General features: G+C 35.1%; 1 protein-coding gene across 9 annotated transcripts in view; it reads left to right on the forward strand.

Moving 5' to 3' along the window:
- The window catches only part of LOC122629608 (protein eva-1), a 237,105-nt gene that overhangs the window by 198,967 nt on the left and 25,344 nt on the right, over positions 1-12,794 (forward strand). For all 9 annotated transcript variants that reach the window (XR_006327308.1, XR_006327309.1, XM_043813198.1 and 6 more), the window contains 2 exons: positions 1,874-2,023; positions 4,018-4,161. Coding sequence is in view for 7 of the 9 variants with exons in the window: in XM_043813198.1 (XP_043669133.1) it covers positions 1,874-2,023; positions 4,018-4,161 (294 nt within the window). In the remaining 2 variants the exon portion in view is untranslated. The remainder of the gene's footprint in view (positions 1-1,873; positions 2,024-4,017; positions 4,162-12,794) is intronic.

Raw genomic sequence — 12,794 nt, forward strand, 5'->3', positions numbered from 1 at the left:
TCTCTCTCTCTTTATTCGTTTATTCTCTTTTTCTGTTTTTCTTTTCCATTTTTTTACTTTAATCCTTCGTTACATTTAGAATGTACGTTCATACGTATCTACGTATATAGATATATCATTGATTACTCGAACTAGGAAAATGGGTCGATCGAAATAGAAAAGTAAAGTAAAGAAAAGTAGAAATTAAAAAAAAAAAAATGCAATAATCATTATTGATGGAATTACTTATTCTTTCCCTCTCTTTTTTCTCTCTTTTTATCTTTTCCTTTCTCTCCCTTTTTTTTAAATATTTTTTTTCGCTTTTCAGTCGAGAGAATTGTGCCAATTAAAAAATCCAACCGTCTTGATTTCGATCGGTTCGATTATTAGAAGAGGTCGGTAGATTGTACTCTCCTGGCTCGTTTCGTTCTCCTTGCTGGGGAAATTTCACGAACCATTTAACATCGTGCCTTTGCAAAGTTCGCTCGTTACCTGCCCTCGATAGCTTCTTCTTTATTCGTGCGTACGCGAATAACAAAGGGTATAGGAGGGAGATAGGGAAAAAAGAAAAAAAAATATATATATACACATAAAAAGTGCATATAAGTAGTATATAAGTAATATAATAATAAAAAGATATACATAGATTATTATTATTATTATTATTATTATTATTAAAAAAAGAATAATCATTTAAGCACGTTGTTGTTTGAATACGGATAAATATATAATTGATTATTTGAAATAAATTTTATCGATAGAACACAGTAGGTTCATTGCTTAGAGAGAAAGAGAGAGAGGGAGAGTAATGAAACGAATACAATATACGAACATATGTTCCTTCTCGGCTAGGTATTTTCTAATAAAATTCGAAACTTGGGAGTTATCGATAGAAGAGGAAGCGATATGATCGTTTAACGGTCGAGACAAAAGCCACGAGTACACGATATATTTGCTTGCGTCGTTCCCAAGCCATGGCGTGCTTCTCAATTTCTTCGAAAATCTCGCCAACAGGGAAAAAAAATAAGAACAACAATTTCTAGACGACAATATCGGCTCTCCACCTTAGGTCGGCCTTGCAACGAAGTCCAAAAATATAAGAGAAGGAGAGAGAGAGAGAGAGAGAGAGAGAGAGAGAGAGAGAGAGAGAGAAAGAAAGAGAGATAGCTAACGTAAATCGTAGACTCAATAAAGCAAGGCATAACACTTTATCTCAGGTATAAGTGGTGTACGTTCGCCATCTTTGCGGTAATAAAAAGATAAAGAAGAAACTAGTCGAAGAGGAAGAAAGAACTCGGACGCAAAAAATAGTCCGGACCAAGCAATAAAACGATATAGAAAGACAGATGGTGTTACGTTGGGAAAATGAACAAAGTTTAGATCCCAAGAAAATCAGGGTTTTTCGATCGAACGAACAAGAGAAACATCGTAGGTATTAATTCGAACGAATATTACAATCCATACGATTTGTATGGTTTTTTACATATAAAAAAAAAAGAAAAAAGAAAAAGAGAAAAGAGAACTAAAGAAAAAGAAAAAAACGTGTATTAGTTCTATCGAACTCTCGAACGTTCTTTTTCTCGAGAGACATCGATTCCGAAGCTCTCTTTTTCCTTTCGTGGATCCTTTCGTCCTGGTTTTTCGTTTCAAAAGTGGGCTAACGTTTCTATCGTACGACGAGAACGCTGAGAGTGTAATCGATATTTTTTTCTTTCTTTTTCATTCATGCATAAAAGTCGCTTTTTTATAAGTTTACGTAATGTAATCGTACGTATTCACGTACTTTCCGAATAAGAGATAGTGTATCTGTGTGTGTGTGTGTGTGTGTGTGAGAGAGAGAGAGAAAAGCTTGGAAATCCGTAAGTTTATTACAAAACTTTTCTTCTGCTTCCAGACGAATTCAGGAGTAAGGTGGTTTGCGAGAACGACGTTATTAATCTCACCTGTCACCCCGGACAGAGAGTGGCCATTTTCCGTGCGTCCTTCGGCAGACTGGAGTACGAGTCCCTTCAGTGTCCACAACCTCACGGACTGAAAAACGATAGTGAGTCCGCTCGATTAATGACCCTTTTGTTTAAAACAAGTCAGTCGGGTATCGATCGAGTGGTTCTGGCTTTGATATTGTGACGAGTATAAAAAGACGATTCATTCGAAGCTCTCAAAGAAACGAACTCCCATAGTTTTCAAATGCATTTCAACTGCGTTTCGTCGGTTCTTCGATGGATAGATTTATAAAAGTCGGTCATTTTCGATTCTTTTTATCGTTATTCGAAGACGGAAGATTCTTTTTTATAAATCTTTTCATAAATCGTAGGTAGAATTTATGAAATGATACTCGACACACGACTTGGTTATTTATTTATTTTCTTTTTCTTTAATTTCGAATTAAAAAGGAAATATATATATATATATATATATATATATATATATATATATATTTAAAAGCGTAGAAAAGAAGATTTCGTGTTATATGCATAACTATATTCACTTATCAGCTACGTATTATATGAAAATGAAATTTGATATTTATATATTCGTTTGATCGTTCAAAATTGAACGTTTCGATGTTCTCAAAAGCTTCAGCGGTCTCATTCGGAGAAATAAATCGGATTAAATAATGATAAAAGCGTACGTTTATTATTCGTCATATTGGGAAAAAAGGTATCGATGTGTTTGATGATGGGAAAAAAAATTTGATGGGGTTTTTTTTTCGATAAAATTGGACTCTTCGTCGTGTATTAGTAGTAACAGCAGTAGCAGCAATAGTAGCATCATGGCGTCCAACGAAAACAAAATAAAATTACATCGACGTTGTAGATCTAGTAGAAAGTTAATGGCCTTAAAGTTTCGTTCAAATTATTATTGTTTTACTTGCTCAGATAGAATTTCATATTCGGTATGTTTTGCGTATATTCGCGATATCGCATGATTTATTATATATTTCGAGATGCTTCATACGTTTGATCTTTCTTCGAAATTAGCGAAATAAACGGCAGTCGAGGAGATACGTCGGAGTTATATAAAACGAAGGTGTCATTAAGATAGTTAGCACCTGGCCGGTCATTAAAATAAAGACGTAACGTGCGTTATAAAGCTTCGCGTTTATGCTCTTGATAACTCGAACGATGTAAGATAAAATCTTAAGAATCGATGTAGCCGGTTACCGGGGATTTCAGTCTTGCGTTTTCCAACGATAGTTAGCTTTTTATTTTCTTCTGGGAGTAGACCGACGCTTTTCTTTGGCCAATAAAGAGAAGAAGACACTAAAGAAAATAAAAGAAAAGAACAGAAAAGAAAAAAAAAAGAAAAGAAAAATAAAAAGATAAAAAGAAAGGAAAACAAGAAAAAATAAAAAACGGTGTATACGCTTAATGGACGCTTTAGGTGAAGGTACCACCTGACCTGTTGGTGAAGTTTGTGAGATTCTCTTTTGCCTTCCCCTATTGCCTCGCTTGAACTTTCTCGGATAGCTAGGAAGGTAGCTAGAAAAGGTTTGTGAGCGTCCTGGAGTCGGGAGCAATAATAGTTGCTTCGAGATAGTTGCTAACGGTTAAAAGCATTTGGTTGCTCCAACGACAGCCTTTGTTATCGTACGACAAATACAACTTTTTATCACGATTTTCCTTAGAAGCTCTTTCTCTACTTCATTCTATTATATACCTTCAACTTTCTCATTTCTTCTCGTTACAATTCACGTCATGAAAATCTTTATTAACATGTAAGACATCGAGGAAAACTCTGTGGTTTGTTTGTTGTTATTTTTGTTCTGTTGTTGTGTTTTCTTTCTTTCTTTCTTTTTTTTTTTCTTTCTATTTCTATTGAACCAATAGAAACGATTTTCCTCGATGATTCCTTTTGGGAGATTAACGGGATATTCGGAGAACGTTCGAGCTGAATTAGATTCGGTTCAACAGGTGTGGAGATTTCGAAATCGGATGAGAGAATTCACTCGTCTTGCAAGAGAACTTTATCGTAACGCTTAAATTCGACGTGTCGTCCCATTGTTATTTTAACGATATCGTTTCTCTGTTCTGGCAGCCTGTATGGCGACGTACGCGACAGAGACAGTAATGCAAATGTGCCATGGCAAACGACATTGTTCCATCGTGGCGAACAGCACGACGTTTAACGACCCTTGCAGACCGGACATCAGGACGTATCTCACGGTCGTTTATACCTGTGGTAAGTCTTGTTATATCATTTTCACTGTTTAATCTTATATAGAATGAAGTTAATTTATTTCGAATGTACTCTAATGCAAATTGATATATTACGTATTATCCTATAGACTAAAGGATGCTAACGTTTAAATGTAAGAAATAGAATTTGATCTCGAGCAACTGTTTGAAATGAAGTTCAACGGTATTACATCGAGTGATGAATGAGCGGAAACTAAAATGAAAAAAAGAAATTAAAATGAAAAATTGCGAGAAAGAGAGAGAGAAGAGAGAAGATAGAGAAGATAGAGAAGAGATCTTTAATTTAATATCTACTACATACAATTTTCATATAAATATATATGTATATATATATATATATATATATATATATATATATATATAATGAAAAAAAGTGAAAGGAAAAAAATTTCTATGAGAGGCCATATAACTGGATACGAGTTAAATCAAATATTCGTAGGTACATGTACGTTGAAAAAGTCAGTTATTGAGCGTGTACTTATCTATGTTCGAGATGAATTTCCTACACGACATTTCAACGGTATTACATTTCCCATCATGCAATGTGAAACGATAGAAGAGAAAAAAGGGAGAAAAGTAAGGGAAAAAAGGGGGAGAAGGGCGATGATGGAGAAAGGGAGGAGGAGAGAGGGCAATCGATAAGAAACTCGAAAAAGCCGAGAGCAGCTATGGTTCGAATGCTTTAACGGGCATTCCACCGCCAGCTAATGAACAAACGCGAGAACGGCCGTGGATAGTTTGAAATTCCTCGCTAATGTCACCGATTGACCCGGTTGGAAAAGCTTTAAGCACGATTGGCGAATGAGCGAGCGAGTGAACGAATGAACGAACGAATGAACGAATGAACGAATGAACGAATGAACGAACGAGCACGTTGTTCGGCAAAAGGAGGAACCGATGGCTTTTCATTCTGGATTGCTCGTTTCTGTATTTAATGGTTGGTCAGCTTTGCAAAAGAGCCTATCTAATAGCCATTATTTGAGGCAATAGAGAGAGTATAATGAGCATCCCGTTCGTACGCTTTTTTTTATTAAAGAATTATCATAGAATTTTCTTCTACGTTGTTTTCGATAAACATATTTCAAATTTTAGTTATTTTTCTCTGTTTCCTGTAACGATACACTTTAAACAGGTTTATTTTCATAAGAGAAAATAAATTAGAAAGTTAAAATTAAGGTCATACATTTGGAATGATTTACTCACTAGAAAAATTAAATGTAAAAAAGAAAAAAGAAAGATAGAGAAAAAAGAGAGAGAGAGAGAAAGAGAGAGATTGTTAATTATGATGCCTATTAATGTTCGAAATAATGAAAAGACTCGGTGAATAATTCTTTTTTCGTTATGGTTTACGATATGGAGTAATATTTAACGGTGTAATAACGTTGCATTCTACGATGAAAAATGTTGTTTTATATTTCGAAGATTTAAGTGAACTCGAGAGATAATCGAGAAAGGGAGAAAAAGGGAGAAAGGAGGAACAATTTTATGCACCCAGACGTCAACGTACTGACTTAGACATCGATGTCGTCGACGTCGTCGTCATACCTACCCCTCGTATTTTCATCTTTTCTTTCCTCTTTTTAACCGAGATAAGTACAGCACTTCGCTACTATGTTCGTGACATTTATAATGGCACTCTTGTTCCACGTGGAAGGAGTTGATCTTTGAAAAGTACGACGTAATTGCTGTGGCGTTTAAGACACCCATCGTAAAATTGTAATTTGATTCGATATATATATATATATATATATATATATATATATATCTTCTCTGTGCTTCTATCTTTCTCTTTCTCTCTGATAATATCAACATATATTTTTATTTCTCTCATTCGTCTCAACAACATTTCAATTTCAACAGGCAGTTTCTGTCTCGTTAATCAACGTCGTATTTTACTACTGAATTTTCCTGGGAGGAAAAAAACGTACGCGTAGGAGATAAAAAGAGAAAAGAGAGAGAGAGAGAGAGAGGGAGGGAGGGAGAAATAGAGAAAGAGAAAGAGAGGGAGGGAGGGAGAAGGAGAGAGACAGAGAGAGAGAGAGAGAGAGAGAGAGACGCGAAGAAGGATATAAAAATGCGATCATGTGGTATTCTAATTTAGCAGGGAGTTATACGTTAGAGGCATGGCATTTCTGTTGCACACTACTTTTTCTCGTCCTCTCCCTTCCTCTCTTCCACTATCTATTTCTTCTCTCTTGTTAGGAAAAAGCGAAATATGCGCATATGTTGCCAACGTTAGGAAAAAAAAAGAGAGAGAGAGAGGAAGAGAGAAAGAAAGCTCAGAGAATAATAAGTACTGACATTCGCAAATCTGTCTCGTGAATTTTTTTGTACGATACTACTTTTCTTTGGCTTTCTTTTTTTTTTCTTTTTTCTTCTTTTTTTTTATATCTCTTTCTCCAGAGAAAAGTTGTCGACGATAATTCTTTTTAAGGGTTGAAATCGTTATTAAACGTTGTGGTTATATTCGAAGATAGATTGTACATATCTGATTCGATACATTTACACGAGCAAAGATGATACGTCGTTGGTCGATCCCTAACCAAACGGATTTCCTGGATCTTACCACGAAGTTTCTCCCTTAGGCAAAACCCTATCGCCTGTTTCTTCCTCAAGTTGTTGACATTAAAGCATCGACCTGGAATAATTATCGAGCACTTTCAGGGTGTAATTGGATACGCATGAACTGTTAGAATCGTTCTGTTTTCTGCAAATGTACTAATTTGAGAGAAAGAAAAAGAGAGAGAGAGAGATAAAGGGGAAGAGGAAAAGTGTATTTAATTTACATCATTAGTATGTATATGTACCGATTAATTACCATGTTTGAAAATGACAACTTCCTTTTTTCTCTTTTAGAATTTCTCTTCTTCTCTATTAATCTATCCATATTTATTTGCATTACTTTTTTTTTGTAAACTGTAAAACCATTGGTATAAGAGTTAACGTTAGAAAAATCATAGATAACGAGACACGAACTAAAGAAAAAGTACGTCGATACGATGACAAAGGAAAAAGAACTGCGACAAAATGTGAAGAGAAAAGGATGTATATATATATATATATATATATATATATATATATATATATATATAGGATGTCTCGTAGCTTCGGGGAACCATTTTCGTCAATCAATTCTGCACGTGAAAACAATAAAAAAAAAGAAAAATAGAAAAAATAGTTGATATAAACACAATGCCCTATTTATTTTCGTGTTATTTATAACAAGTTTCTTCTTCGACAGACTATCTGTTTATCTTCACAAGATGTGTTCAAAATGACCTCATTGCGTCTGAATAAAAGCTGCTTGTACAACGTTTTATCATTGACGACTGTCTTACCCTTATCATTTCTCCAGAAATTGTTCGAATTTTCTCGAATTTTCTTGTTCAATTCTTTTCGCGAAGTATTTCGACATTGTTAACGTAAGTACGTTCAGTACACGATGGATTTGAGATATACTCACAAGTAATAATTCATTTGATTCAATATCAGATATTTGATTTTTATTTTTAAGTAAGTAAGATAGAGTTAATTACTTTATCAGTATTATAGAATTAGTATTATTTCCTATTATAGTATTATTCCGAGATGAAGCTCGTTAATAATACGAAAACAAAATCAAATAGGTTTATACGTTTGCGAGATTGTTTTTATCGTGCAGAATCCATCGTCGAAGCGATATCGCGTAAGCTAACGGGATACACCTTATTTATTTATGTATATAAATAATGCAAAAGTTTTCGCAATTAAATGATAAAATTAAAGCATGTTCGTCGATTGGTTGGTAGCTGTTTGAAATTCCGATCAAGTTCGAAATGCGAAACGAATCGATAATACTCTATAGTTGTTGAATAATGCGAAGGTATCGTAAGTTTAACATGAAGTTTGAGGTGTCGTAATAACGGATAGAGTTCGATCAGAGTATCGATGTGGTTTAGCGACATCGTCGTCGTTGACAAGAGTGACATTTCGGCAACGTAGTAATAGGATGCACTCGATCGTTACAGGAGTGTGTTTAACGAAGTATCGGTGCGCTCGAGCAATTCAGTCCCAATTGAGGTTCGACACGAGGCTCGAGTATCGCGTCAATCAACGCTAGCTGGAAAATCAGCTGTCCAGCGGTGGGTACGAAGCTAATTAGTGTACAAAACATCGCTAACGTTCGATAACGTTCAGTCCTGTGTCGTTCGTGGCTACTAACATCGAAAATCCGATGCTAGTTCGAAAATTCAATGCGGCTGTACGACTAATGATTGGCGGATATTTGATCATTAATATAACCTCATCTATCTCTCTCCTATTATTAACATAAAAATCATTGTAGAAGCTCGATTTCATACGTTCGTTCATTTTTTCCCATAATCGAACTGACTGTTTCATTGAATTATAATATTCGAATATTAAATATCATTTCGCGATATACGGTATCTACTTGATTGAGCACGAAGAGAAAATTTTCGTTCACGTGATTATTATAAAATATAGAGTAACTAAGATCGTTATTATTTAATTCATATTCGTGAAATAAATAAGATAAAAAATAAAGAAAAAAAAAAGGTGGAACTCAAATCTTTGTAAAATATTCAGATCCCAATCTGTGTTTAATTTTTAATGGCGAAACAACGACAAAGTTCGATCCAATCTCACGACGCACATGCTATAATCGCGAGCATAATTTTAACCGAAAGTAGGTTGATAGGTATATACGTATTCGGTAATCTGAAAAGTTGTAGAAGTATCGAGGAAAAAACGCAAACTTGTTGTTTTTTCTTGTTCGAGTTCGTCGGCCATAACCAGTGCGGTTATGCTAGTTACCGAGATCATCTTACATTGAAAAGAAACTTTCCAAATATACGTTATAAACGGACTACGATCGATGTTTCGGAAACTGATGAGGGAGCTCTAAGTGGAAGAGGTCAAACTTTAAGGGAGTCCAAAGCCTCCGTCGGCATAGCGTTGACTCAAGAGTTGTGCGTGATGTTGAAAAGGACGTTACTCTTCTCGGTCTCCTCTCTCGATTTCCATTTTAAAGAGTAGATTACGTGCCGTGTGGTCGTCTCATGAAACATTGATGAACTAATCCCCTTGAAATTGCTCCAGCGCTCTGATTTTTAGTCTTTCCATAGCTTTTACGTTTACTTGGAAACAACGAAACAGGATCAGCTCCAAGAGTATTGACTTTATGTTTTTTACACACACATACACACACACACACACACACATACAGGAAAGAATATTGGTTATCATGATTACTGCTTATAATAAAAATTCCTTTTGTACAAATAAAAACTCCATTAGCCAATATATATGTATACATATGTAAGTATATGCTTATATATGTGTACATACATAAGTATATTTGGAAAAGTATGTATGTACATATCTAAATGAAATGGAAGGATTCGTTCGAAGTAAAGGAAACAGTAAAAGGTTAAGTCTTAATTTCGCTAATGCTTTCGTTAGAATGAAAACTTTATTGTTACGTAGGTGCATTTCAGCAACGATCCTTTTTGGCAAACTATCGGTAAGCACGCAACTTTTTCGTATTAGGTTCGCCAATCTGCATATTGGAAATTCCCTCCCCCCATCTTTCTTGTGCTATTCTCCTTTTTTTCCTTTTTTCTTTCTTTCTCTTCGCAGATAAAGGATCGTGACTTTGTGGGGCGCGAGCTTTTGTCAAGTTTTTCAGACCTTTTTTTCAACGTTGCAGCTCTCATGCTGTAACATCTAGATGCTGTTTGACGCCTGCTATCTCCAAAGAGCGTTATTAATTCCTCGTCTCCTTTATCCCCTCCCTTACTATCTATCTATCTATCCATCTATCTATCTATCTTTCTCTCTTTATCTCTCTAATCGATCTTTTTCGTGTATATAGATACGTGTGTATTATTGCTGGATCAGATCGTTCATTGAATATTTCAAAAAGGTGAGTACAAAGAAGAGTTCTTCTCTCTGTGCCTCGGCAAAACCAAGCTGAATTTGATTGCATATTTCAAAAAGAAAACGCAGCTAACACCTGCGCCAGCTTTTCCTGTATTTTTCATATCGAACTTTACACAAATCGTTTTCGCAAGGACTAGAACAATCATTATTTATATATTCATGTGTACATTCCTATCGAACATTTTGTTTTTTCTTTCTTTCCTTCTTTTCTTTTTTTAACGATTCCTTTGTCCTGTTTTCTCTCTCCCTCTCTTTCTCTCTTTCTCTCTCTCTCCCTCTCTCTCTCTTTTGCTTTTTTTTCATCGAATCCTTTTTTTATTTTTGCACTTTCGCACGCATGCATGTAGCCACACAGATACGTATTGCGAGTGGAAAATTCGTTCGTTCGACTTTTCCGTCTTTGAGGCCACGAGGTAGAAAAGGGAATTCAATTCCCGTGTCAACAGAAGCGAATTTATCGCGAACGCATAGAACGGAATCGGCGATGTTGCTGCCCGTATGAATACAAAACTTTCCCTGGTCGCTCACGAATTCGTAGGTTGAGACTCTGCTTCTTGTTACCACCTCCCGCCTCTTTCTCTCTCTCTCTCTCCCTTTCTCTGTCTCTATTTATCTACCTATCTATCTATCTATCTATCTATCTATCTATCTATCTATCTATCTATTTCTCTTTTTCTCTTTTTCTTTCTCTCTCTCTCTTTTTCATTGCAACAAGCCTTTTCCTCGACTCCAGCGAGCTTCTTTTCATCCGTTGGCGAACCGTCGTACCATCTCATACTATATCGCGATGTATTTTCCATTCGAAGAGGAAAAACTTGAAAAATTCTTTCCTCTTCTTCCTCTTCTTTCCTCTAGCTTGCTATCAAGAGAATCAGGAGTAGGGATGTTATATCCTATACATTTCGATCCGACGAACGTAAACTGCAAATCCTCCTGATAATACCAGCTAGGTCTTCGAGACTCATCTTTGAATTCAACAAGAGTAAAGGAAAACTCTATTCTTCTCTAGAAATGGTGTATTCTCTTTCCTTTTTTTCCCTTTCTATCTTTCTTTCTTTCTTTCTTTCTTTCTTTCTTTCTCTCTCTCTCTCTCTCTCTCTCTCTCTCTCTCTCTCTCTCTACCCCCCCCCTCCCTCTTTCTTTCTTTTCAAGGAGTTTTATACAGTCGTATATATCCATGTTATTATATACCGGTAACGAGTAGGGTGTATCATATTCAAAATAATACTAAGCTTACAAAGTATTCGTATTCTAGTAGTAGACTGGACATGAATCATAGAGAAAAATAATTCTAGTAGCAACTAGGTTAGGTTATTTATATAACGACTCACGTATTACCATCACGGCTCACTTACCATCAGTTGGTGCTTGATAAATGTGGATACCTATGGATATGTTTGAGAAATAAATTGAAAGCTTGAAAAATGAAACGATTTTTATTTCTATAGTTTACAAATGGAATACAAATATTTTAGTTCGATTTAGATTTTTTACCAAGTTACGACATCGTTGATACATACTGTTACGTAGATATACAGTGTGAGTATAAATGGCGGCAGTATTTCTTTCGAGTACATCAAATTTTCGTTTATAAAATGAAAATATTAGATGTAACCATTGGCGTGATATTACTTGACATAATAGATATAAATAATATAATTTTTTGTCATCTTTTTTTCTTTAATCAATCGGACTTGAACGTGCTAGATCTATGATATCGTGTGATCAATTTTTCTTTCAGAAAATATGGTAGAAGTTGAAAAAAAAATTATTGCTAATTTTTTAAAGAATAACGAACGCACGAACGCACTCTATCGACTAGAAGACAAAGGATGACACTCTTGATGACGTATACCCAGTAAAACGAAGCAATGAACGCCAACGTTATTATCTCCGTAGACATAAATCTCCGCTGTACCTAGCAACTTTCTCTCTTGCGTCTGATATTCTGTCGTCTCGAAAGCGTATTCACGCTTCACGAGCCGAGGCTGCCTTCTTCAATTTAATTACCGGCTGTGTAGCGGACTAATTATTGCCACCGCGACTTCGTACACCTCTTCTTTCCGTCTCTGGTCCCTACGAACGAATTCATTTTGACTTGTCCTCCCTTCGTAACACTTCGAAAGCGTCATTATGAATGCGACGGAGAATCTTTTTCTTTTTTTCTCTTTTCTCTTTTCTCTTTTCCTTTTCCTTTTTTCTTTTTTTTTCTTTTTCCTTTTTCCTTTCTTTTCTTTTTATTCTTCTTCGTTTCTTCTTTTCTTTCCTTCGTTCTTTTTAAGATCGAAAAAATTTTCTGCTTCGTCGAGCAGCAGGATCCTGTGGAGAAGAAAGGAGGTCAAATGGAAAAATCTGTAACATCGACGAATTATAATTAAGGACGATATTTCGTAACATTAAAATGAAATTTTTCTTTATTAAACAATAGCCGTTCGTTAAATTTCTTTCGTTGATTATTTTCGTTTAGCGATCATACGAGTTGAATTAGATATTAGTGCAATTTATGTAGTATTTCTCATTTCAGTCGATTATTATTTAATAAAATCATCTATTCTATTTTCGATCGTTAAATATAAAACATTTAAATTAATCAAGATTACGTAATTACGTTTTTACTCTATGTTAAAAATTTCAATAATAATTTCATGTGGTAATATTGAAATTGAAAAAAAA

This window comes from Vespula pensylvanica, chromosome 5, assembly GCF_014466175.1.
Source record: "Vespula pensylvanica isolate Volc-1 chromosome 5, ASM1446617v1, whole genome shotgun sequence".
NCBI lineage: Eukaryota > Metazoa > Arthropoda > Insecta > Hymenoptera > Vespidae > Vespula > Vespula pensylvanica.